General features: G+C 42.8%; 1 protein-coding gene across 4 annotated transcripts in view; it reads left to right on the top strand.

Annotated features, from left to right (window-relative positions):
* The first annotated feature begins 352 nt into the window (after positions 1-352).
* Positions 353-27,822, top strand: part of dock4b (dedicator of cytokinesis 4b) — a 129,633-nt gene continuing 102,163 nt past the window's right edge. For 3 of the 4 annotated variants that reach the window (XM_086202282.1, XM_086202283.1, XM_086202284.1), the window contains exon 1: positions 354-565. In XM_086202282.1, the coding sequence (XP_086058408.1) occupies positions 529-565 (37 nt within the window). In that variant the 5' untranslated portion in view covers positions 354-528. Of the gene's footprint in view, positions 566-27,822 lie in introns of all 4 variants that reach the window. The other variant, XM_086202281.1, reaches the window with a different exon arrangement.

Raw genomic sequence — 27,822 nt, forward strand, 5'->3', positions numbered from 1 at the left:
GTTTTTTCCAAATATTGTTAGTATCAGGAAATATTGGACAAATCGGCTGTAAAAAAAAATATTGTTATATCATAAAGAAATCCTTTAACTCCAACATTTACTGGTTTTATTTAAATGGAAATCAAAATCATAACTTTTTTTCATCAAAAATCCACGGCTTTTCCAACTTTTCATTACTTAAAAAAAACTTGAAATTGGAGGTTGAAGCAAAGTATACAGTTCAAATGTCAGACACGACTACAGCTTCTGTCCGTTTGTTGTGAAACTCAGTAGGGGCATCAAGTTGTTCTCAGAACTTGAGCGCGCATACAGATTGATGCTCAGATTTCCGATAGTACTAGAAGGCATCATGTCTCCTTACCGCTACCAGCAGCAGCGGCGGCGGCGGCGCATTCTCCCTCGTTAACCTAAACAATGCCTGCTACTACAGACCGGGGGAAAGCCCATCAATAGAATGCGCTATCCAGCACCAAAAGCCCGCAAGTCACTGCTTTTCTCACGGCTGACTTAATTGCGCCGACCGTAAACATGTGGATACCTACGGAGCATGAAAAATACGGCGTCGGTAAGTTTAAGCCTTTATGTTTGAAACTGCAGTTGTAGTGAGGAGCTGACTGAGGCAGGGATGATTCTGCTACTGTGGGTATTTGTTTTATGCAAGAGAGCTTCTCTTCCAAACAGCTTGAGATGAGAGCTTCATCTGACTGCCACATAGCAAAGCACAGGGTCGGTTCTCTGACCCCCCATGGTTCGTAACGATCAGCCACATTTACACGTTCCTCTCTTATAGCGCTTATATTTTGTGCGTTCGAAGAAAGGGTTGGAGGATTTAATGATCTTTTTTTTTTGTTGTTTTTTTTTTTTTAAAGAAAGATTCATTTAAAGATTTTGGGGGTCTGACGGACCTTGAGAGGTCCTGGAAATGTCTGCATCGTTATTGTTCCAAGCTGTCGGGGGCTGTGAATCAAACACTCAAGTGAGACAAACAAGCGACAATAACACAGCCCATGCAATCTAAATGTGGTAGGGAGAGAAACCCCCACACAGACTGTTTGTGTCGTAGGAAATTCTTCTTCACCCCTGCAGAAAAGGAGAGTGAAGCAGCTCATTGAGATGCGAGCTGAGAGGCGGCTTAAACGTCTCATAATAATATTCCCTAGAGAGATTGCTCTGCAGTGATGCTCAACACAGTGAAATCAATTCCCATCTTGTGACAGACATCAACATATCAAACTGTCCAACATTTTGCAACCAGACAGTCTGGTTGCATAAGAATTCTCCCAGGTCACAAATGCCGCAGGGGCCACCGTGTCATCTTGACCTGAAATCAGTGAAGCACTGCCAACCAGGAGCTATAGCCTCTGCCCCCCCCCCCCCCCCCCCACATACACACACACACACACACAGTGGTCACTTGACTGCTTTGTTAAATTTTCCCTCGTTGTAGAAGCTTGTTTCCCCTTCCTCGTCATGGCAACGGTGCGCAAGCTCTGATCTGAGTCACAACAGTTATATCATAGCTAATCCAGTACAGGACAGACACTGTCCTCTTGGCTCCATAGCATCCCTCATATTTTAGATTTATTCCATCTGTCCTCTCAAAGCCCGCTGTCAAAGTTTGCTTGTCTGGATAAGAAGAGGATTTTTTATTTTGAAGGCTAAATACTCACCATTGTCTGCCAGGCGCCCTGTTAATTGAATTAAAGTTTCTTTATCCCTTTTCCCTTCAGTAATGCCAATAATACTTCTTTCACTGACCGTGATTTTTTTTTTTAAGACATGTTTGGCAGCAGTGGGTTTCTTTTGTGGCCTGGTCCTTTTTTGAGGAAGGAACTAGGGTGTTTTCCTGTTGTGAAATGAAGGCTCCATTAAATGCATACACACACAAAAACACACACACACACACACACACACGTTCACGAGCCTTTTGGTTGCAGCTTTAGCGAAGATGGCTACAGTAGCTGTGTTTTCCTTTCATTTTCAGGTACATTTGGGAAAAAAAAATTGGAAATGTCACAGAAAAATACTTTTTCATGAGGTTTGTTTCCATCAGATAGTTTGGCGTGAATAAAAAAGGCCAAGTACTGCCATGAGAAGGTGGTGGTATAGGCAACCTTATGGAAAACTAACAAACAGAGTGGAAGAAGAATAAGAGAAAAAAAATGGATTGACGTATTGAGGAATTACTTTCATTTGGACAAGCTGTAATTGTTCTGAAGTAGCGGTAAGTTTTGGCCGTGTTTGGGAATATCGGTGGAGACGAGGGTGGCAGAAACGACTAAAAGCTAAATATTTGATTTGAATTCGGTAGTCTCTATTTTCTATTTTGAGCATTTTGTCTTTTTTGAAAAAAGGAAAAAAGCACCTTAAGTGAGCATCCATCCATTTTCTATATTGCTCATCCATTAAGGGTCGCTGAAGCCGATCTCAGCTGACATTGGGCGAGAGGCGGGGTTCACCCTGGACGGGTTGCCAGTCCATCACAGGGCCATCGGGAGCAAGGATGAGATTCAATGCTCAAGGATACTGCGACATGGTCACCAGGGGAAGTGAGGATCGAACCGGCAACCCTTCGGTTGCTAGACGGCCACTCTACCTGTGAGCCATGCCGCCCTTAAGTATACATACATTTTTGCTAAATTTAGGGAAGTTTTTTATTTTTCAATTCCCTTTTTTTTTTCCATCAGTCCTACATTGCCAATTCCCCTGACCAAGCTGTTCCAGTTGATGCGTCACCCCCCTCTAACACTCTGGGGGGCACCTGTGCATACCACCACACTCCTTTTATACATGGAGTCATCAGGTGCAACTTTTCATGTCAGATGACGAGGAGCTTCTACAGGGGGACGTGGTGTTGGAAGGTCACACTGTCCCCCTAACCCCCGAACAGATGCCCTGACTAGAAGGAGGTGCTCGTGCAGCAACCAGGATACACACCCTTATCGGGCATCCCAACCGCAGAAACAGACACTTGTGTTTGTTAGGACGCCTCACCAAGCTGGCAGCAACATGGGGAGTTGAGCGAGCCGTGTTGGTAGGCAACACGATTGGTTGTTGTCTCCCCACAACATCCTCGAATGTGATTCTTCAAAATGTGAATCAGAACCCTTCGATGGAAACCCGACGAGTGTGTGTGTGTGTCCCCCCCCCCCGCCCCGCTTTTGTGTAATCGCAGAGTGGCCGTGAAAAAAATTAGGTATTAATGCCGCAGTGAAAACAAAGGCACCGATTTTCAAAATGCGTGAAATTTCAACTTGCTCATTATGTTTTGGATACGCAGGATGAGGCCTCAATGTATTTGTATTTTTCAAGGGAAATGGTTAAACAAATGTTGATCCTGGCAGCAGTATAACCTCTCTGCAGGGATGATTGTGAAATGACCCTTGATCCCAAGCTGGGGTCTGGGAATAACATCTCTTAAATATTTAATGCCACCATGACCAGCTGTTGCTCCCCCACAACTTGATCAGCGGAACACTACCTGCACTGGCTCCCGATTGTCAGTTCACGTCTGTCTTTACTTTCCCGCTGGTCCCTTTTTTCCATGTTGAATTTCTCTGACTTCTAAATATGGGTACAAGTAAGTACCTGTGTTAGCCATTTTAAATACGATCTCCTCCAGGTCCTCACAGCGAATATTTCATCCCCTTATGAGCAGGAGTCTAATGAAAAGGGCGTGGAATTTTTCGGAATTTCATAGGGAAAGTTTGAGACGATAAGATCAGAATGTCTAATCGGAAGGTTGCCGTATTTGATGTTGTTTCATCTTCGTAGTGAAGCAGTACTCGGGGAGGACCCGGGCCACTGCCATTGATGAAATATGAATGGAGTCATGGGGAGTTGATGTGAAGTCACCCATTAGCCTACCAGTTGAGTGGTTACTGGATTCTGACATGGAAGGAGACCCTTCGAACATCGATGAAATGATGTTAATTCATGACGGAGCTCGGCTGGCGATAAGAGGGCAGGCTTAGGTCATGTTTCAGAATGGAACGTTAATGTCGGAGGAAAAAAAATAATGAGCTCTGGACACATGATGTTAGAAGATGCCAAATTGTAAATGTATTTTTTTTGGTTTTTTTAATCCTTCAAATTATTTGTCCCTTTTGTATTATTATGATTATTATTAATTTTTTTTTTTTTGTACAATATTTAGGATTTGATTCACGAATGTTGCCAGAAATAACGATCAGCTCAACAGACAAAGTTAGATGACGGTAAATTTAAAGTTTTGGTTTTATTTTGAATCATTAATGACTAAAGAAAAGCTGAGAAAAGTAAGTTGGGGAGTAATCGTACAGTATCCTCTTGAAGACAGCTCCAAACTGAGATTTACTTCCCAATTACGCTCTCGAGATTTTACTAACGGTGCTCCATAAGTAGACGAGACATAATCTGTCTGTCTAAACTCTCATCAACTGCAAACACACTGAGTCACTAGCAGTTGCGTTCCGTGTCATTTTTAGAAGTGACACAGAGTTAAACAGAGAATGAAGCCTTTTTCTTCATTAGGGTCCTTTGGAACAACCAATCAGGCATGTCATTGCTCATCATAATTGAGACTCGTAATTAAAGTCTTTTAACGACTTGGTTTGCCAGTAGATTTCTGCGGTGATGGTTGATTGAATATGCAAACATTCACCAAGACAGATGAAATCAACACACAACAGCATGCTGCTACCGCTGCTGCTGCTGGAGGCCTGGATGTAATGGGGGGCATGGGGGTGGGGGTGGGGGGGTGGGTGGGAGTTGTGCCTCAGGCTTTCCTCCTCTCCTTTGGCTGACATCGTTGCTTCCTCCCTGGAGGGACTTTGCTTGCCGTGGTTGATCCGGGGGTGGGTAGTTTGAGGGTGTTGGCGCGTGTCAGAGGTGGGCTCATTGTCAGCAGCCCTGTTACCTCAAACTCTCTCCCTATGCCACACTCCCCAGGGGATTAGCAGGTTGTTTTGGAGGGGTGGGGACCCGCAGGCCCATTCCACCATTATACCCATGATTATTTAATGTGGCAAGCCCCTAGGCAGGCGATGGATGGATGGCGAGGTGGGGGAGCGGGGGGTGGGATGATGGTGGTGGGGGTGTCGTGGTGAAGCCGAGCAGCTTGTAATTGCTTTCTTGCCCGCTGCCTCATCTCCATCTGTAGAGATAGCACCCCTCCCTCTCTCCGTGTGCACTCTGTCTGAGGCTCCCTTGTGAATTTAACAGATGCAGAAAGTGGAGCAAGAGTAAATCATGTAAGGGGTTAAATACACCTACATTTGACGCATGTGAGGAGCACTTGATTCACACTCTACAACACTAGGCATTGTAGCACCACCGTAGAGCAGTTGGAGAAATGCCACCGCCGGTTCATTTGTGTTGTCCAATTAAACCATGCTCTATTTATCACGTAGCCTTCAATTACTGAGGAAACCACACAGCCTGTTTGTTTAGAACCCACAACACTGAATATAGAATAGGGATTTGTTTTGTCGAAATTAAACTCACCTTCTCGCTGGCTTGTGAATCTGTTGAGGGTGGTTGACACAGCACTGTGTAGCATTGCAAAAGGCAGCCCCTGTGGCGGACCAGCATGCAAGTGGAAGGATAGAGACGAGGCCTCTGCTCAGAGACGGCGGAGTTGAGTGATTCCCAATTTACCAGAATACTTATGGCTGTTATCAGGTGACCTTTTTTTTTTTTTTTTCTCTTTTTTTTTTTTTCATATAGTCTCAACATGAGTTACTGGTTTTCAGTTGTCTACAACTGCCAAAAAAATCTCATAGTGTGAAGTATGGGTTGACAGTTCAGTTCGGATCACCCCATCAGCTAAGGGAGATAGCCGCCCTCGTGGAGTGTCTCTGGGGTATTAAAAGGCAGTTTTGCATTGTTGCTGTGGCAGAAGTGTTTGCTCACGGGGAATTGGGTCTCTTTAAACTAAAATAACTTAAAGAGGGTGCATCTAGACTTACTCTATTCATAAAGTGTCACGAAGTAATGTTTGTTGAGATTTGGAGCTATACAAACAAAACTGACTTGAATCAGTCTCATCTCCATGTTTGATCATTTCCTCCGGGTCCTCGTGCTCATCGACCTAAGAGAGCTTGGTTTTATGGATAGAAAAGATGCAAAAATAATCCTCAAACCATCACATGGTTATGTTATGAAACAGCCTCTTCCTGTGTCATGGGCCTGGCATGGCACAAGCATGTTTGTGGTTTCCCCTTCCCTCGATATCAATCTATGATCCCGGCTTGAGAGGGGTTAATGGGATACGTCCTATTAGGAATTCAGCAGCTTAACTGATCAGTAGGGCTCCTGTGGCTGAGCCAACAGAAGTGTGTGTGTGTGTGTGTGTGTGTGTGTGTGTGTGTGTGTGTGTGTGTGTGTCATCTGTGTGGGAGGAAAAATGACTGACGTGCCATTTTCATAAAAAAAAAAAACTATAGGGGGTGGGGGTGTCTGCTGGTGACAGTCACATTGTCGGCATGTGAGATGAGCAGTTTATACATCAGGAGACACTTGTTTTTGCTCATTTAGGAGAGAAATGATTGCTTGGGCTGGTCTAGAGTCAGTTATCTGTGCCCCGTGGCAGTAATCCAGGGCGGCACGTATTGACCATAAAGGAAGTGTACATTGATTTGTGGGAGCGTTTGCGTGGTTGACCCAGTTTGTTGTAATGACCTCAAGGCTTCTATTTTCCCAGTAAAGCTCTCCGTAGTAGCACCTTCCCTTGCTCACCCTCAAGTTCCTTAATCTGATTTATTATTAACATGCTAATAAAAAGAAATATTCAGGTTAAATCTATTATCATTAACGTGTTATTGATGGCTAATAGAGTGTCAAGGCAGGCTGGGAGGACATATGCATTATTAACAAATGTGACAGAGTAATGGTGGTTTTGCTCTTCAATTTTCCAATTTAATTCTAGAAAATAGACTAATCTCCACATGCTGTAGTGGGGGATGGGCAACCAGAGGAGAGACATACACTCTTTTTTTTTTTTTTTTTTTTTGGTCCACCTCTTTGTTTGGCTCAGCATTTCTGTGTGACAGGCGACCTTCATCACATCAGGATGTTCATTCCTTGTACTTTTCCGCTGACAGAAAGCAGGTTTGCTGCCTGTTTTAGGGCTGTTTTAGAACCGTTCGGAGTGTTCTCCAACAGTTTATCCCAACCGCTGAACCGGAGTCCTATTTGCTGTCTTAAAGTTTGGTGGTACACTTGGGTGATGAACACGCATCCAGTCCTAGGCCCATTCTGTAGCATAATTTCACAGCATGTGAGTGATATCTTGTCTGAATATTTTCTTGTCCATAAACAACTACTTCATCAGTACTGCAGTCCTAACTGGGATGTAGGTCTAGAAACAGCCCTGCTAGCTATGCGGCTTCTGGTTTGGGGCTAATCTTTCATGGCGGTGGTTCAAGAACCTGCACCAGCTCAAAGGGAAAAAGGACTGAAGTTCACAACTACAACGAGCGCCCTTGTCACCTCGTTCTGCTATTCGACGCCCAAGAAACCATGAATACAGATGGGCACTGAATCTCATCGTGTCTGGATTCTTTAAAGGTAGAACCAGCAATGAGAGGAGTTTGCTCATGATGAGAAAACTGCTTCGGCAAAGCATCTCTCACTCAGTCTGCCCCTGTCCTGCAGTGCGGCCACTCACTCATACAGATACACAAGTGTGTCCTGGCTGCAAAAATTGCAAAGTAACCCAGTCACAGAGGGATTAGAGGGAAGAAATTGGCCACGAGTTAAATCGTAAAATAGGTGGCCAAATATACTTTGGTGGCCCATCATGTGGGAAACCCTGCCATAGATCTGCTTTTCCTTCTATTTAATGAGATAAACAGGTGTGTTTGCAGAGCGTCCACACTGTGGCAAAAATTCTGAAAATCCCAGAGTCGGTGTCTGGGAACTGTTGAATCTCATGCAGTTTAGGAGCAGATGTTTTGTTTGACGAGATCATTTAAATCATAATGTTTTCAATTTTACGCAAAGAAAAAAAATGTGAAGTGGCTGCTTTCCATGGTTAGGGATACACAATTTTGATTTTTTTCCCCCAGGGTTTTATATGTATATATCTTACAGCTTATTTGACCCGTTTCGCTGATATTTGTGTGACTAGAGTAGTTATCTGAATAGAAGCAAGTTTATGATATTCTGATTTTGCACATTCTTGAATTTGAAATTTTAAAAAGTAACATTATTCTTCAAAAATAAATACTGGACGTTGACACGGACCTGCTGATACAGACGACGTGCGTATTATCGCTCCTGGTATGCTCACATTTTTGGTGTCGTAACAATGACACGTTTATGATATTTTGTGAAGTTGCCAGAAGGGTCGCTTGCCCAAAACATGTGGCAATATGAACGGATTGAACGGGAGTCGCTGTCCTTGTTCTCAGTTTTTACAGTACTAATCTGTATAAGGATTCTGATCTCCTTTCTCAGAACGTTTGAGTTGAGCATCTCAAGTCTCACCTTTATCTCTTATCTCATATCCTCGAAGAGCTCTGGCAGATCTCCTTAAGGGCTATAGCCACTTGACAGGTTGTTTTCTAAAAGATCTGCTTTAAGTCAAACAAATCACCAGCTTAGCGTGGATAGGAGAGCACTCTGGGCTAAAGATGCATTTGTGGCCTAAATTTATCCAAATTGCGAGATAGTATTAGGAAAAGGATGCGTAGGAAAGTGCAGCTCATCTCTGGTCAGTTTCGCTGGTGATCAGGGTCACTGAGGACACTGTTGGGTGTTTATCAGCAAGGCAGTGGTCAGGATTAATGTCAGGGCAAGAGGCAGAGCAAGTGGTTGAAAGGTCTTCAGACAGATAGCGTGCAGACACCATTGTCTGACCTTGACTGGGCATTCACCCATGGCGTTGTGCACACATCTCGCTTTTCTCACTCTCCATCTGCATTTCTGTTCCATTTGCTTCCTGTTTCTCCTCTTCATCTTATTTCTCTCCTGCTCATCTCAACAGAGCGAACTGTTTCCAGACAGCAGCTGCCATGACCCTTATCTCACTTTCCACCTCTTTTTTTTTCCCCTCCCTTCATCTATTGCTCACTCTTTCCTTTTCTGTCTGGCTTTTTTTTCTAATCATTTCTTTCTCCAGCCCACTTCCCTCCATCTGCGTCTGTTTCACCTTTTATCTCTCTTCCACATGTCTGCCACCCTTCCCATCGGTGAATCCTTATTCGGTCGTCTATTTTTTTCCCCTCCTCACGCCTGTGAATCACACTTACCTGTCCCAGATATCCCAACATACTGCATATGTAAGAATCTGTATGTCTCCTGTATGCTTGTCTGCAGTGGTGCATAATGTGTATTTGTATGCTTGTGTGCATGTGTGTTTGCAGCAGTCTCAGCGGACTCCAAGTCTGATTATGATAAAGCACTACAGATGCCCCACAGGCGTCGGAGTGAAGCTGAAAGCACAGCACATGTCCATCTTTTTTTTGTTTTGTTGGGCAGCTATCTCTATTTCCCACTGACTCTTCTAGAGCTGTTTTCCTTTCGGTGGAAGCTTGTGAAATTACCGTACATCAATGCTTTGTATGGGTTGTATGCAAGGATACAAGTAAAAAAAAAACATTCACGTTGTTCAAAAGTTGAGAAGAGAAAATGGAATTCTACATCTGCAATACCTGTTTTATCAGCGGTCCGGCAAGGACCGCCAAAATTGGTTAGAAGTGTCATCAGGGTAAAGAGAGTAACCATTAAATTGAATTAGTCATAATGCCACCTGGTGGCAACAGGAGTTTACATGTTTTTGGAAAAACATATTTGAATGCACTCCTCCCTGTGGGTCAACCTGATCCATCTCAAATTTGATCAGAAATGCCCGAAGAACTTGGTAATGGGTGGTAATGGGAAGGGTGCAAGGGTCCACTGGTCACAGCTCGGAAGAGATTTTCCTGGCTACTCCAAATAAGGTGCGCCCTTGCCACTTATGCTCCTGATTAGCGTTTGTCTTCCTCTTGTGGTTTGCTGCGGTTTCCATTTTGCCCCTGCACACATACAAAAGTGTGTTAGATTAACAGTGTTTACTGACTGTCAGTTCAAGAGCTCTGGCACTGATGGTTAAGTTTTTTTCAGCTTTTTTTCCACCTACCTCACTCCCTCCGAGTCTGTTGAATCTCTCTGGGAGGATCAGTTGATGTCCGGCCAGCAGGCACCCTGACTTTTGCTTTTCAGTGCCCTCAGATCTAATCAAAGTGTGTGTGTACACGCCTACTCGGGTTGCAAGACTATTAATTTGCCCTTTGTCCTCGCTGAGGCGCACGCATGTACGAGTGATATTTCTTGCTCCAGCCAGGCCTGGCTGTCCTTTGCATCTCGACCTGCAGCGTGCAAGGTGGCTGGCCCGCTGTCCACCTCGCCACTCCTCTGCCAGCTCCCTTCAATTCCTCTCTGCATGTGCACAAAAAGGAGCTTTTCATTGCAGCCTGCCACCGCCGTTTACTTGTTCGCTTTCATCACAGCTCTTTTTTTTTTTGAAGAGACTGAAGTGTTTGAGGCAATTGATTTTTTGCACGCAAGAGCGCTCAGCTTATTGAAATAGCTTGACTCTGTAGAAGAAGAAGAGAGTATGGGATGTTTAGTATTCTGCATGTGCTAGCAGGGATTATTCTTCATTTAGACGTATGGAGGGAAAGAACAGAGGAGTTACAACTTTGAAATAAGATTAACTTCCATCTCTGTGACAAAGCTCCAAAATATGATTACTCTGAATCCGACTGGTCCCACTCTCTCCAGGATCCTTCTGTATTCCCAAATTAATTGTGTGGGTCTTGTAGAGCGTTATTGCCTCTGAGAGTCTGTTTAATTCATCAGGTTGACTAAACCTCCAACTGCGACCCAGTTCACTTATTTCCTCTTTTCAACCCAACCTGTCTTCTGGGACTCCTCCTATTTGGAATGTTTATCCAGTTAAGAGGAAAGTGTTCAAACCACACAGACACAGAAACAGATTTCTTAGTTAAATACTTGTTTGCATGAATAAGCCCCCCCCAACATCTGCGCCACTGGATCATTTGAAGATTTGTTTATCTGAGGAAAGTGTCTTCCGCTTCCTGCCTGTTATCATTGATGGAATGGGGCCTTGTCAGGAGTCTTCCAACCCCAAAGATTGCAGTGCATTGTGGCTTTGATTTGCATTCCCTGTTAGGAGGCTGCAGAGATGATTTCTTTGGTTGATTCAATTAGTTATTTTTCTCGTTATTTTGAGAAAGACGCAATTATTAGTTTTTATATGATATCACCTATCTTATAGTTTTCTTTCATCATTAGTGAACACAATCAGTTCCTCCATCCATCCATTGTCCGCTTATTCCTGTTAAGGGTCGCGGGGGGGGGGGGGGGCTGGAGCCTATCCCAGCATCTACGGGTGAGAGGCGGGGTTCACCCTGGACAGGTCACCAGTCCATCGCAGGGCCAACACAGAGAGACAGACAACCATTCACACTCACAGCCACACCTACGGTCAATTTAGAGTATCAATCAGCCTCGTCCCCTCTTGATGTCTTTGGACTGTGGGAGGAAGCTGGAGTACCAGAGAGAACCCACACAGGAACAGGGAGAACATGCAGACTCCACACAGAAAAACCCCGTGCCCGAGCCGGGACTCGAACCCGAAACCTTCTTGCTGTGAGGCAACAGTGCTAACCACTGCACCGCCGTGCCACCACAATCAGTTCCTTTACCCGGTTCAGCAATGTCAATGTAAACAGCCAAAGCAAACCGATACGGTGCTCTAGACTAACTTTTTTCACTGGTTGCACTGGTGCGCCTAACTTTTTTTCTTAGATGCACCAGCACAAATTTAGGTGCATTGACTTGTAAATAATTACCTAGCAATCTGGTCAATATGAAGTTCTTTATTTAAAGGAAATTCAACAACAAAGGTAACATACTGAAAGAAGTGTTTGGGTTCAAGTGCTACGTCGTGCTTCAACTTAAAAATCAAGATAAATCAAATAAAAAGAAAATCTAAATTAAAAGTGCAAGTGCTTCAAAATGAACCAATGTGTCCAATCGGTATATTCACTGGTCGTTGTCTCCGCAAGATACAACCGTACACAATGACGCATTCCCTTATTGCAATATCTGTGTCTCCGTCTATCAGGAATGGCATCTAGGCACTGTTGGCCATCTGCACTGACGTCTTCTTTTTTAACATATCTGCGATAACATCATTGCTGTAAGTCGAGTTAACGTTCAAGCCTCTTTTTCATAAGAATATTTTCGGACTTGAATTTAGTGAAGGGAAGTTCTTCATTTGCAATATTGGACGCAAGTCAAAAAGTATACTGAAGTTCAACACAATTTTGAGTAAATCTCAATAGTATGCATCAATTTGGACTTACTATGCAGACTGCACACAGCACTTCCTGCTTCCTGCTGCTGAGTTGTTACCATGGTGACCACTCATGTCCAAGCAGCAGCAGCAGCAGCAGCAGCAGCAGCAGCAGCAGAAGCTTCGCACCATTCTGCACCCCCTCTGTGTACCTCGCCGGAAAAAAAAAAAGGCATTTCTCCTGCACGTTTGTCATTTTCTTGTTGCCTGTTCAACTTCTCACAATAACGAGAACTGGACTCCGACAGGGAACTGCATCACCAGATACTCCTCTATTTAGAGGAAAAGGCAGGTATAGCTAATAACTAACACTTTTCATTTACGAAAATATTTATAAATATTTTATATACTACACATAAAATCACACAGTTTTAAGTAAGCTAATGAATAATGAAATAAATAAAAATAACGGGTTTATTTTAAAAATGTAGACTTGTATCTTGTGAATATATCTGGTTTAATTACAGCAGCAGCCCTCCTCAGGTGATTATAATTTATATTTGACATGTCTACCCATTAAATTAGACACATTTGCAGTACATTGAAATCTACTTGTGTAATTTCATGGGTAGTTTCTTTAAAAACATTAGCTGACAGAATGTACATTTTGGTATGAACCACCATATAGAGGTGTCTGTACCTTTTTTTGTTGTAATAGCCATCCAAAGTACAGAGAAAGAACATACTTAAGTTTTATGACGCACTAAAAAAATCTCACGTACTACTTTTGCATACCCAGTAGGGTGGAAGTGTGGAATTTCAGACGCAGCCGCCATTTCAGAATTGTGGACATTTTTTTTCATCAAACTGCTGGTCGCACTGGTGCAACCCTAGATATTTTTTAATCAAACTTATGAGACATTAAGTTGCACTTGCGACCAAATTGGTTGCACTCCAGGGCCCTGCTGTACATGTACAAACAACCAATATATTATTGTTTTATTGCAATATTGACAAGGCATTCCCATGTTTATGTTGAAGTTAAACCTACATTGCAGCTAGCAGTGGATTACTGTATCATTAAGGAGGAGGTATGGGCAAATAGCTTGCTTTGCCCTTAGTTCAGTAAGCCCATAGTTTGGCTCGTATTGTGGTGACTTGGTTTGTTTTTGGTTTTGCACATTAAGGTGAAGAAAAACGTAACTTGCAAATGAAAGTAAAACACAGAGGCACTCAACCCCATGCTAAAATGGATAGATAGGAAAGAATATATATGATATGTGATGTTTCTTTAGTCTGTAAAAAATTAAAATTATTCCAGCTTTTAGTCTTCATGCTTAGCTAAGCTAATGGGCTGCTAGTTGTAGCTTCAAATGTACAGAGTTTTCCCAAAAAATCATGTCACAATCACTCAACACTCAATGATCAGCAGCATAGAACTTAATGACCATAATTTCATGATTTTCAGCTATTCAAATGGGAAAAGATGTGGAATAAAATGTGCATGTTGAGTTTGGATCTGGACCTTGAGACACTGCAGATGAGTGTCCCAACTTCAGTAGTCAACTCTTGGGATGTTACTTCAGATGCTTCTTTTGAAGGTGTTTGAATAGAATTGTCGTATCGCCTTCAAAAGCCTTTTTTTCTATTTGTTCTATTCCTCATCTGCTGTCATGTGGTTCACATTGATCATCAACATTGATTCTGGCAAATCAAACATGATTGGAGGTTTTACCAAACTTTCTTAGGATTAGAAAAAAAAACACAGTCTGTAAGATAACCATGAGAAGCAGATTGTGGATGTCTTCAAGGTTGCTTGCCGTCTAAATGTGTCTGATTGATAGATATGAACAAACATATGTCCCCAAATATATGAAAACATAAATCCTCTGTCATTCAGTGTCCCAGAAAACATGTGTCAACATCAAAGCCTAACAGAATCACTTCAGGCACTTGTATCACTTTCCTCTGGCAGGATGTTACCAAAAAACACAACATCCAAATCACTCTGGGATTTGCTTCAAGTGCCCCTGTTAGCCACAAACCTAACCCCTTCAAACATCCACCTGGTGCCTTTATTTTCCTTCTTCAACCCTCAGGGCAGGGAGACCTAAATGTGTTGCAGCTAAAAGCAGCTGAAATGGATCTCCTTTGTGTGGGCAAGAGGGGGAATGGGAGGGAAAAACCCCCACAGGAGCCTTTGTATGGGTCAGACGATGGTGGACGGACAACTCCAGCAGTTGGTTCAGTGCAGCACGGGAGATGACAGGAAAGATGTATTCATGTATGCATGACAGCTTTGCAGACAACATTAGCACAGATTGTAATCCCCTGGCAGCTTCCCTCTCAGCGGATGCTTCTCATACCTTCTGAGACCTCAGGCTATTCTGGCTAACAAGCAATTTGTGTTGAGAGTTGACCAGATACAAAATATACTGATGGCAGCATTGGAGTTGGTGCCAGCTAGCTAATGTTCACAACTCACCGGCATCTATTGTAAAATACCTCTTTTAGACTGCTTTTGTCGGTCAAGCGAGAGAGAGATTGAGGTATTTCCATCCCATGTGAATTTTTAACAGTGTTCTCCTCCAAAGTTCTCATTGAGTAATGGATGCTGTGAATGGATCAATAAAGGAAATCTCTTTTTGGATACTGTTTCCCCCAAACTATTCATCTACGACCTAATGACCCCTTGCTGGTCATTTTAAATCCTGGTATCATCTTTCAGTCTTTTAGAAGCTTTTTGAAGAAAGATACTTTCATCTTTGTGAAGGAAGGGCAGCACACCATCAGTGAATGATTTCTCATATGTTTGAATCTTGTCCTCTTACATAGCACCCCGAGCAGCAAAATGAGGCATATTTGTTTTCTATCACCCTCAGAAATAAACTTCAATTAGAGTAATGGCAAGCAAAACACATTCTTCACAGCCAGGATACATGTGAGTGGCCTGGCACGTCTGACCATCTTTTTCCTGGTTTACTGAGACCAGTTTGGGCCTCCTGTGCTGTGCTGACATAATGAGTGTAGGGATGCTAAAAATACCAATGCACAAATGGTTCATGCTGCACTGCACACATTTATGACATATGGTTTAGCTTGGTTGCTTTCGTATCCTGGAGCAGAGTCGCAAAAATAACGTTACGATTTTAATTGGCTTTTGAGTAGTTACTCCATTTGGTGACTTCATCTCCCTCTGCTTGTTGAGTTCAAAGGTCAGTGTGGTAATGGTAGTGATTGAACGGACTGGGAAGCAAGCCATTGATTTGTCGGGGAATGTTTCCAGCCATCATCAGTTGTGATGCATCACCCGTAAGCTCCCCCCGGACCCTCATCTGGACTACAGCCATAATCCTCTTTTCACAGGCTGTCCTAATGCACCAGTAACCTCACCACAGACAGAAGTGGTGGCAGCCGCCTGCTGTGATGGCACACATTTGACTGTAGCTGTCGAAAAATCACTTGAGATAAAGTTTTTTTTTTTTTAATGTGTAGTTAATATTTACATGCTTTTATTATCGTGCTGTGTTTCAAGTATGTACACATCACCATTTAACAGCCTTGATATTAGAGGTATGATGGGTATATGACACATAATTGTTATACTGTGTAAACATTTTTCTTGGTTTTTGATTTTGTAACAAATACAGGAAACCAGAGGTGGCAGAAGTACACATTAATTATTCAGCATACAGGGGCGGCATGGCTTGGAGGTAGTGTAGCTGTCTAGCAACCAAAGGATCCATGGTTTGATCTTCACTTCTGCCAGTGACCACATTGAAGTATCCTTGAGCAAGATACTGAGCCCCTAATTGCTCCTTATGGCCCTGCAACGGACTGGCGACCCATCCAGGGTGTACCCTGTTTCTCACCCAATGTCAGCTTGGATAGGCTCCTTCTCCCGGTAGGACATGCCTGAAAAACCTCCGGAGGTAGGCATCCAGGAGGCATCGTCACCCACCAAATGCCGGAACCATCTCAACTGACTCCTCTCGACATGGAGAAGCAGCGGCTCTACTCTGTGTCCCTCATGGATGTCTGAGCTTTTCACCCTGTCTCTAAGGGAGAGCCCAGCCGCTCTGTGGAGGAAACTCATCCTTTTCAGTACTGTTTTTGTGATCGGGAGCCTGCACATGGTGTTTAATTTTGTAAACTGACTAGACGTAGCAACCTATTTGGTTGGAGATTTCCTGTCTGGCTTGATCTGCTCTGTGTTGTCCATCAAAAAAAGACTCGCTGCTATTTCAGGCGAAGTGCTGTGCAGGCAAGTGTCCACTTAGCAATTGTTATAACATGACATTGACCTGCCTGTCATTGGTTGGGACTGGTCATGCTGAAAACGGTCCGTTCTGGTCCCTGACCAGGCAATTGGCTTATCCCTATTTCTCTTGTTTACAAGGCTGATATTTTTCTGTCTGTCGGACAAAAGTAACAGGCCTGTTTTTATGTAAGCTGGAGAAACAAAAAAGAAATTTGTGTCAAAAAGTAGTCAGAAAAAGAATAACTACGTACAGTACAGAGTGAAGTAAACAAAAGTAATTTTCACTGAAGTACAATTATTTACCATCTTTGGATAAAACAGCCACTGATAACCAGTTATCAGCCATCTGACAACCCACTGCAAGTGTGTATGAGCAAGGAGCTATAACAGCCTCTAGCCAGGTTTTAATTGCATTTAAAGTCCATCGTAAGATCCATATCAACCACCTCCACCTCCACCTGCTCTGTTCCTCCTCCTATTCTCTCTCTCTCTGTCTCTGTCTCTCTCTCTCCTGGAGGAGCCACTTTGAGAGCACTAATCTGCCAAAATCTCTCTCTCTCTCTCTCTCTCTCTCTCCCTCCCACTCACTCACTCACACAAACACACACACACACACACACACACACACACACACACACACACACACACACCTAAAACAAACCCCTAAACATTGCAATTAATCAGCAAGCAGCTGCTTAATTAATCAAAATTTATCCCTGAAGTATTCCATTCTAGAAATGCTACTATGATAATTATTATTACCATTATCTGTGGGTTGGTTAACCATTAAACGTAATCCCTTGAAATTATGAAAACCATCTAGAACAGTTTATATTAAACAGGTGTTGAATTAATTCACATGTAATCACAGAAAGAGACCTAGTAATCCAATTTTATTCAAGTTTAGAAAAGAATGTCACCATACAGCTAAAGATAGTAATCGTGAATAAGTGGATTTAATTTTTTTTGTGTTGAAGCAACAGTTGAAATGCTCATCTACTTGAAGTAGTCTATGTTATGGCTAAGCAAAACTTTGCTCCTCGAGGTGTTGTGTCATCTGTTAGCTTTCATGTCAAATCAAATTACACTGGCTAAGCCTACAAATAGAGGGACAACAGAGTTACTGGGATCAGATAAGGTCGTAAATGGGATAAATTATCTTGTCCATGCTTAATTTTTTGATTAAGACAAATTGATGGAAGAGCTTCAAGTGATTAAGCTTCAAATACATATATAATGAGAATAAATGCTTTTTCAAATTACATTTGGCTTCATCTCTTACTATTTGCCTCTGGTTATTGTACAAAGAGAGCTTTCACCAGTGAAGCTGATAGTCTGCTGATGTATCGGGTAGAGATGGGCATGTCAAGGAAAAATAATATTCACCGTTCACTGGGAACTATTTTACAAAATATATAGGAATTTCGACCCCCACTTGAACAGACAGACCAAAAACCTGTTATTATGTGTACTGTGTGTGTTTGCCAAAGATATCGTCCTCTGCAGTAATTCAAAAATCAGCCAGTGAACAACTTTAAGGCACATTACCCAAATCAGGACAACCCTATCCAGTAGAAAGAAGTGGAAAATGTTGCTTATTTCTAAGACAAAGGCTCTTAATCATTTACTCAATATTCCAGTCTTAAATCATCACCATCCCTTACCTGACGCCATATAGTATGTTACACAGAATTGACGGGGAAGTCCTCCAAATACACTGTTTGGAAAAGGGTTGATATTTTTAATGAAATATTCTGTAGGCGATTGGATGAATGTTTTGTTTCCATCCATCCATTTCATACGGCTTATCAACTATTTTGGGTCGCGGGGAGGCTGGAGCCTGTCCCAGGAGCATTCGGGTGGGAGGCGAGGTACACCTTGGATGGGTCGCCAGTCCATCGCAGGGCCAACACATATACACAGACAACTAATTTGCTCTCACAGCCACACCTACGGTCAATTTAGAGTATCCAATTAGCCTCGTCCCCACTTGCATGTCTTTGGACTGTGGGAGGAAGCTGGAGTACCAGAGAGAACCCACACAGGAACAGGGAGAACATGGAGACTCCACACAGAAAGACCCCGTGCTCGAGTAGGGACCTTTTTGGTGTGAGGCAACAGTGCTAACCACTGCACCACCGTGCCCTTGAACATTTGTTTTATCATGCTAAATTCAACCACTCACATTATTGAACTCATGCAGAAGCCAAAGCCAGTCAGTAAAAGACTGAAAACATCATTTACCTGGAGAAAATCCTTGTTGAGATTCTTGGCTTTTTTAGAAGAAGCCAGGTTTCTGGTACCAACTTCCAAGTACAGGAAGAATGAAAAAAAAAATCTTTAAGAGATCAAAAGCTCCAGCAACTTTTGTACACCTAAACCACACCCCTGTCTCCTGACAAAATGCTGATTGGCATGAAACCACTGTTGTTGCAGAACTTGTGTGGCAAGATGGATTCTTGTGATCTGCTGCTGCGTTGCTTACAGATGAACAGTCTGGATGTCCCAACCAATCTGAAGCATTAAAAAGAAAAAGAGGACAACAGATTATGAATCAGGAGGAGGAAAAAGAGGGGAGATGGAGGTGGAGAGAAAATGAGACAAAGACACACAAACGTGATGGTTGACAAAGCTGTCAATTGACGGTCTGTGCTGAGTTCCACCCCTGACCTGAGCTGGCAAGGGTGGCAGAGGTCTGGTATCTCCGTGTGTTGCTATCTGCCTGTTTGTCTTTCAGGAACTCTCTCTGTAGCTCATTAGAATCTTCATACTTTCTTCCCCCGGGGAGCACCAGGCGCTGAACGGGCACACAAATGAGGTTACCTTTCTACTTTGTAGACTGGTGTTCATCGGCAATGGTGGGAGGAGAAAAACAAAGATGAAATTAATCACTCCAGCCTTGTCCCTCCCTCTCCACTCATCCACTCTTCCCCCCTTCAAGTTCAGAGCTCCTACAGACTTTTAACTAGTTTTATTTAATTACACAGCTTTGGAGGGTGCACACAACTGCCGCTGACCTACATCCGGAAACTGGGACGTTTTTGTTTTTCCCCACCCCCCCTCCAACTTTCTTACCCCATTCTATTGATCGTGTCTGTGTGGACCCTAGCACGAGCAAATTAGCTGGGCACAGCCATCAGTTTGACACACTCTCTCTCTAGCTGTTTCTCTCGACGCTGCATCAGAATTGGCCCAGTTTAGCTGGATATGTAGGGGAATGTCTTCCATTTCTGGTCCTAGACAGGATGAGGGCCATCATAAAACAAATTGGAGAGCAGCCTCTATGTTCACGCTGATGTAGTCAGTGTAATGGACGAGATTAAGTTTGAAGCAGCTCCTCAAGCTAAAGCAACATGAAAGTAGGCACCAGAGATTTCTTGTGTGACAGTTGAGTATTGGTTAATTATTTTTTGGCGCGAGTGAGATGGCTTGAGTGGCTCCTCTCTTTCTCTTCCCTCTGTAGTTCTTGGCTGTGTGATTTCCTACAGTATGTGGTTTGCTCTGCTGTTTGCTTCTTTTGTTGTGTGATTCTTGGAAGAAGCTGCTCCATACCATGGTGGTTCCTTCTCTTTTTTTGTTTCCATCAATCTCTCCATACCCGAAGTTCTCTGACCCCAGGAAGAATCCTCCTTGATCCATCAGTGGTATTCAGCACAAAGGAAAATAGCCTAGACGACAGCTGAAGCCCTTAGCCCTGCAGGAATGTTTGACCACACACACACACACACACACACACACACACAGAGCGAGAGAGAGCCCGTGCATTCAAACTTGGAGTGCAGTTAGAAACAGAGTCGTTCATTCTACAGATTGTCAGCAGTCTGTCAACAGTTGCAACCAGCCACACGCCCTTGTTGACATTAGCGACCTGGCTCATGTCGATTTCGGTTGAACATGAAAGCAAATTTGGGCTTTTTTGTGGAGCCTATATTTCCTGACTGCACGAGTGGTGCCATATATGGTGTCTGAAGGAAGAAAAGACATTTCCTTTTAGACATCGTAACGTACATAGGTTTTATACACACTGTACTTCTGGAAGAAGAAATGTTATGATCCAACAAATTATTGTATTTCTGCGACCCCCCCCCCCCCCCCCTCCCTCCCTCAAATCTTTTACTACTCTGCACCATTACTTGACCATATTTCTTATTTGTGTATCGATCTGAAGCTACAGCAGATGTTTGTTGGACTGGCAACTCAGCAAGCCACAGAATCTAACCCATGAGGCTCTTTTTATAGGAAAGAATGAGAACCAGTGCCAATGTAGACACACACACACACACACACACACACACACACACTCATTCTTCATGCATTCTCAGTCTTGTGGCTCATTGAAGACAGAAGAACATATATCAAGTGAAAACATTTTATTTTAGTTCTGGGACTTGAGCTCGCCGACATAATAATCTCTCACCCATCAGCGCTGTCACTACCTGGTCATATTCAGTTGTGGTCTTGACATTAAATGGCAGCCTCTCGGAAGAAGTCTTTTCTTTTTTTTATTTTAGAAGTTTTGCTACTGGGAGTTTCTTTTGAAATCAACTGCACATTCTGTGCTTGAAACCAATGTTGAAAACCTCTTTGCTTTAAGGCCTTTGGGGTTATAAACTGTTGGTAAAAGCAGAGTTAAATCAAAACAGAAAAAGTGTCGACTTAAAAATGACTTTTTCTCAATACTTTGTAATAAAATATGCCATTCAAGGATACAGAGAAATAAGCATTCACGCTCGTGAGCTCATTATAGTTTATTTCTCTGTTGATTTTTCTTGACATTTTACAACTTTCTTTAATAAGAAGTACATTTGCAATATAAAGAAAACGTAAAAAAAAAACAAAGACAATCCTGGTGCCGGAGGAGATGGAAGATGTTCTCAAAAGCAAATTACAAGTAGAGTGTCTACGTATGGATACAGTTTGCCTCTACTTTCTCGTCTGGTTCTTTTGAATTTCGAGATGGTAGAGCCAGTGAATGCTTTGAATCTGAGATCAGTGCTTCACAGTCTTAAGTGCCATTACATGAAACATGCACAACCTCCCACCGTGTACCCCCTTATAATTCCACATACAACCAGCTCTCCAAAGGTGCTGTATTCGTAAGTCTACTACAAAAAGGAAGTATAACTAAGTTGGTCGTTTTTTAAAGTAGTCACGTTATTCAGCCTCATAAACATCTTGTATTTCAGTCCACATCAGTTTAGCCACAACACGAATCACTTTTCTTTATTGTTGATTCATCTGTTTTGTCATTTTTGACACTTCCTGGTCTGATGGCATAAGTACAGAGACTTGCATTGCTAACAATGTACTGCATCCACCGACAGTTTATTCTGTTTCTATGGGCGCGGGGTGAGGATGTTTCAACCGTTTATCCATACTTGAGCAATTCAGACAACATTTTGGTGCCATGGGTCTTTTTTCTGGCCCAAGAGGAACAGGACATACTGGGGGCACATCCCCAGAGGACCTACTTGCAGCAGTCCTCTACCTCTGATTAGTTAGTCCTCCAGGCCTGGTCTGGGCATGTGGGTCTGGGTCATTTCTATCATGATGTGTGATTTATATGTACACACATGGCCAAAAACCACTGAGTGCCCATACTTTTAACTGCTTTGCATATGACTTTACCTACTGTCAAGGATATATTTTTATAATTAAACTATCCATCACGTTCCCTTTCAGTTTATTCACCCATATGTCCTTATATGTTGTTAGAAAATGGGTTGAGGAAAAGAAAACATGCCCAGCCGAGCAAAATACAAAGCTTTCAGACTAACAAGATGGCTGACTGGCTGAGCTGATTACAAGGTATGCTCCTGTGGCTTGTATTTCTGTCGCACCTGCCATCTGTGTGTCCTTGAGTCATTCCTGTGTGTGTGTGTGTGTGTGTGTGTGTGTGTGTGTGTGTGTGTGTGTGTGTGTGAGTGTGTGTGTCTACGAGTGTGGGTTTCTGAGTTAAAGCACGTCACCATTTTCTGTGAAGTGTCTTCAGTTGCCCTGGCTGTGCTCTGAGGGAACCACCGTCTGTCAGTGCGCGCACGTTCTTATTAGCTCACATGTGTACATTTCAGTCAGGACTCCTTCCCATGTCTCGGCCTCACGCAGTGATGCTGAGTGCACATTTGACTTCCAAACCTGCATGCAGCGGTCCTGTAGCTCGGCCCTGACCACTGACACTGTGCTCTTTTCATTCGCTCTCGTGCCTCACATAAACTCCCCGCTGAGTGGAATCACTCACTGATGCTCTCTCTTATACAGTCTCTCTGTCTCCACTTGTCACAGAGCTCTTTGTTTTGTCTCCTCAAGACGAAAGGCTGAATGAAGGCTACTGGGCCATGATGTGAAGTGAATGTATAGAATAATGACAGCACCAGCATGTGGGATCGCAGTCCGCAGGGATTTGCTCCCTCTCATCTGTTTATCATGCGTCTTTTATTCACCCGGTTTGGTGGTTCGGCTTGTTTGCTATAAACTAGGCTAAGTACGATTTTTGGTGGTTGGTGGCAAAGTGGCTATCTTTGAAGAGACATGGAAACTAGTAATAGAAATGGATTTCCTTCACCAACTCTATCATTTACTTCAACCCTAACATCAGGCCGGGCATTAATCAACTTTTATTTTCAATTACAATTTGGACCACCAACGACGATGAAAACAGGGTACACTGGATTTATCTTTCAACTTTTTTCTCACTGCCTTTTCACTGTAGTATCACAACTATCATAATAACTCAGCAGGGTCATTAGTCCTCGACCTGCTGATATTGTGCTTCAAAAAGATGTCAGGCTCGTCTCTAATGGAAGACTAATGGATCGGTGTGGTAATGAGATGAAAATGGCTGATGATAGCTCCTCTCTTGTTCTCTTCTTTTGTTCACAAACTTTTTCACTTCTGTTTTTCCTCCTCTATCCTCCTCAAATTTCTGTATCTCTTATTCTGTCCATCATCCCTATTGATCAATCCACATCTTCCCCATTCTAAGTGCGGCTCCTCTTGCTATCTTTGTGTCCTTCAGGTGCCTATTCAGATGAGTCACAATCGTGGCCGCCCAAAGAGACATCCACTACATTTTATGATAGTGGCAAATTTGAATTATTGTTTTAATCCAACTAAAACTGGACTTTTCGAATAAAACTTGGACAAACTTAATGTCATAGGTAATGAAATGAATCTATCCGTCATTTAATCTGGAAGTCAAACTGTAAACTGACAAAACTTTGGCAAATACAACAGATTTCCAGACATAAATCCTGTCTTTATCTTTTCATTTAAATCTGCCTTTAGACGGGGATGCTACTTGCTAATATTTGGAATGTAGTACAAAATAACAGGATCATAACCAGCTATATTGCAGCCTAATGTTATGGAGGGGAACGTGCTTCAGAGTGGAGTTATTTAACCTTGTTTATGTAAACTGGGATAATCACTGTCCAATTAAATGGCTTATAGCTTACTGCAACACAGCTTTTAAATATATTGATGCAAAGGCGCACGCGCGCGTGTGTTTGTGTTAAGGAAAACTGCAAATACATACGTACATACTGTAACTTGATGTGGTTTTTCACATAAAATGGAGCTGTAAAATAAGACCCCTAAGAGCTTGATTATCATGCATGCATGTACTGTATGTTAGCATCATCCTTAAAGCATGTATATTTGCTAATATTTGGATTGATCAAACTCTGAAGTGAGTTAGAGGAGGTGTTCATGTGCACTGTCGAGTTGCTGGAAATTTTGTGGTCTCTAGCGTTACGGCTTATACCCTATAATCAAAAGCGTGGTTGTGATGTTACCATGGCATGTTGCCTTAACAACAAATAAGTATTCAAAACAGTCCAGGCTACTGATGTGCAACAGTCCAGCGGGTTTAGCCAATTAGAAAGCCTCCATATGGTTGTTCATGGCTCATCGCAGATTCTACAGTGCTGGGCCACCCCCCCCCCCCGCTCCCAACATGAACATGGCCACGGGTGTGTTTTTGTGTATCTTGTGTCTCTGCGGTCCTGTCTGTGCTGTCTCGTGTATACGTTGCATGCTGAGAAGCTGTACGCGTGCACAACTACATGCTTTTCATCAGAGCAGGGTGGTGGTGGTGGTGGTGGTGGTGGTGGGGGTGGGGTGGGGGGCATTTTTAATGAGGTGATAAGCACCAGCTGTCCAGTATAATATGATAGAATTGAATGGTATGAAACCACCGCATTAACACGCAAACACACGCTGAGTGTACAAATGAGCAGCAGCGTTAAGCCACTCAGACTATGCGGCTAGCCTCACCCATTCAAAAACTAAAACGTTCAAAGTTCAATTCATTCACAAAAGCATAGAAATGCAGGCTCTCCTGCAAAAAAGTACCCACATTTACAATCACAATATACGAACCACTATAAATTCACGGTAATAATTATTTCACGTGTTTTGCTGGACTTGACGATGAAAGAGAAAAGATACCTAAAGCAAAGCTTATTAGCTTTTATTTGCTCTGCCTATTCATCCATATTTGACAACTTTTGTAAAAGTAAATAATAGCATCTTATTTGTTTTCTTTAGGAGCATCCAGCTGTTTACATTATAATCATTTCTACATCAAACGATTGTTTTTTTCATAATATCATTGTAAATTTGGATTATTGATGTGACTTCTCTGTCCTCCCTTACATTTCTTTTAAATTCAATGAAAGACCTTGAGGCCTGAAATGGGTTTGCTTGGTTAAGAGTGTAGGCTTTGTCTTTGTTGAAGCAACATCCATCCATCCATTGTCTTCTGCTTATTCCTGTTAAGGGTCGCGGGGGGGGGGGGGGGGGGTGGAGCCTATCCCAGCAGCTACGGGTTCACCCTGGACAGGTTGCCAGTCCATCACATGGACAACCATTCCCACTCACAGTCACACCTACGGTCAATTTAGAGTATCAATCAGCCTCGTCCCCTCTTGATGTCTTTGGACTGTGGGAGGAAGCTGGAGTACCAGAGAGAACCCACGCAGGAACAGGGAGAACATGCAGATTCCACACAGAAAGATCCCGTGCCCAAACCGGGACTCGAACCCAGAACCTTCTTGCTGTGAGGCGACAGCGCTGACCACTGCACCACCGTGCTGCCTGTTGAAGCAACATGACAATTGGTTTGGAAGTATGCTTATTTGCCATCCTCTCCGTAACAAGACAGTAAAACACCCTCCTTTCCTCTGTGCAATCAAGGGTGCAGAACCCCATGGAGACCTGCTAGTCAGCACAGTTCTTTGAATAAGTGAGACGTGTTAGTTTGCCTAAATCAAAAGTCAAGAAATAGATAAAGCTCAGGATCTCGGTTTACCCAGGAGTCGTCATCTTCCTTCTCTCCAATAAAGTTGGCCACAACTAACTGTTATAATTGTCATATAATTCAGATTGTCAGCAAATATATTGTTTTGTTGGCAAAATTTGTCCGGCACTATGTCAAATCAGCGTGGAGAATAGTTCCAGCCGGGTCTCCTTGTAAAATTATCATATCTTGTCATTTTGAATTATTTCATGTTTAATATTATATACATGACCCTTCTAATTCAGACAAAATGTGACCGTTTCGGGCAAAAATTTTAATTGATGCCTTCTGGCAAAGGTATGCTAATGCCTCCCACCCACGACCATTGATCGTGCTTCGTGAAGTATCAGTCAGCTGGTCTCAGTTGGCCTCAGCTCTTGAATGCACACACAGAAGAGTGAGGGGTATCTGTCTTATTATCTGGCTCAGGGTAGAATTGCAAAGAAGCACACAGTATTTCTCTAAACGCTTGCGTTTTCCTTTAAATGTGGTTTTGCCTCACCTCTTCTATCTCTTAAATCGGACAACTTCATTGTAAATAGGCCATAAATTTGATGTTTTATGGATGACATTCCAGAATTAGTTTCCTTTAATTTATTCCGCGATTCCTTTTGTATTATGCAGATAAATACCTCACTCTTTGCTCTCAGCTACCTGCTGTTGCCCTGACAGTGTCTGTTTTTATCTCTCATATATAACCGTACTCTACAGTTACCTAACAGGTGGGAGCTTTGCTATTTTCTGATCTACCTTTTTCATGCTTTTACTGAAGTCCTTGCCTCTCACTGGGTGAGAAATTTGAACACTTTGGTGTACATTCTGTACTTGTAGTTGTCATCACAGTGAAACCCTTAAGGCTGACAAAAGCACATGTTTTTAAAGATGAAAAACAGCAGGAAGTAATTAAGGGTTATTTTTCCCGCATGCGTTATCAAATTGCTTGAATCAGGAGTTTGAATAATGATGTCAAAAAATAGCAAGTTTGATCGATGGAGTATCCATCCATCCATTCCGCTTAGTCCTGTTAAGGGTCGTGGGGGGGCTGGAGCCTATCCCAGCGGCAATGGTGGGGTGGGAATTGGATGACATTCCAGAATTAGTTTCCTTTAGATGCGGAATTGAGGTGGGGTTCACCCTGGACAGGTTGGCAGTCCATCACATATAGACAGACAACCATTCACACTCACATTCACACCTACGGTCAATTTAGAGTATCAATCAGCCTCGTCCCCTCCTGATGTCTTTGGACTGTGGGAGGAAGCTGGAGTACCAGAGAGAACCCACACAGGAACAGGGAGAACATGCAGACTCCACACAGAAAGATCCCGGGGGGCCGGGACTCGAACCCGGAACCTTCTTGCTGTGAAGCGACAGTGCTGACCACTGCACCACCGTGCCGCCTCGATGGAATATCTTTGGAAGTATTTGTGATATTATGAACACAAGACACTCTAAAAAACAGATGTAATTAGATGGATATATCATTGGCAATCAACTCCAAATAAAGTCATATGCAGCATTCATAAGGGTGGGGAAAAATATAATAACTTTTATATTTTTTTTTTAAATCAGCTGCTGGTGGTCAACTGATTTTTGCACTGTGTGTTTAAGAGACTTGAAGCCGAGACACTGCACTCTGTTATATACTGTTTCATCTCAGTTGACTTTTTAAAACTAACATCACAACGCCAGTTCCTACCTTTTTACAGTTATTTTTATTCTTTCGTTACTAGGGCCATGCAATTAGATCAATCCAGCATATTTTGTGGTAGTTCTTTTACTCAGTTTTATCTCGTGAGTTATCACTACAATGTGATATGCGTGTTATAAGACTCAGGTGGCATGAGGCAAGTTGTATTTTTCCGCACTGTCGTGATACTGTCTTTATTGTGATCAAAGTATTGTAATACTGTAGTATCTTGTTTGTGATTCCTCCTCGGGGTGATCAGCCCTCTATTCATTTTTTTTGTGCGTCTC

This window comes from Aulostomus chinensis, chromosome 4 (assembly GCF_037954235.1).
Source record: "Aulostomus chinensis isolate RoL2024-O1b breed Wild chromosome 4, RoL_Achi_v1.0, whole genome shotgun sequence".
NCBI classification, from domain to species: domain Eukaryota; kingdom Metazoa; phylum Chordata; class Actinopteri; order Syngnathiformes; family Aulostomidae; genus Aulostomus; species Aulostomus chinensis.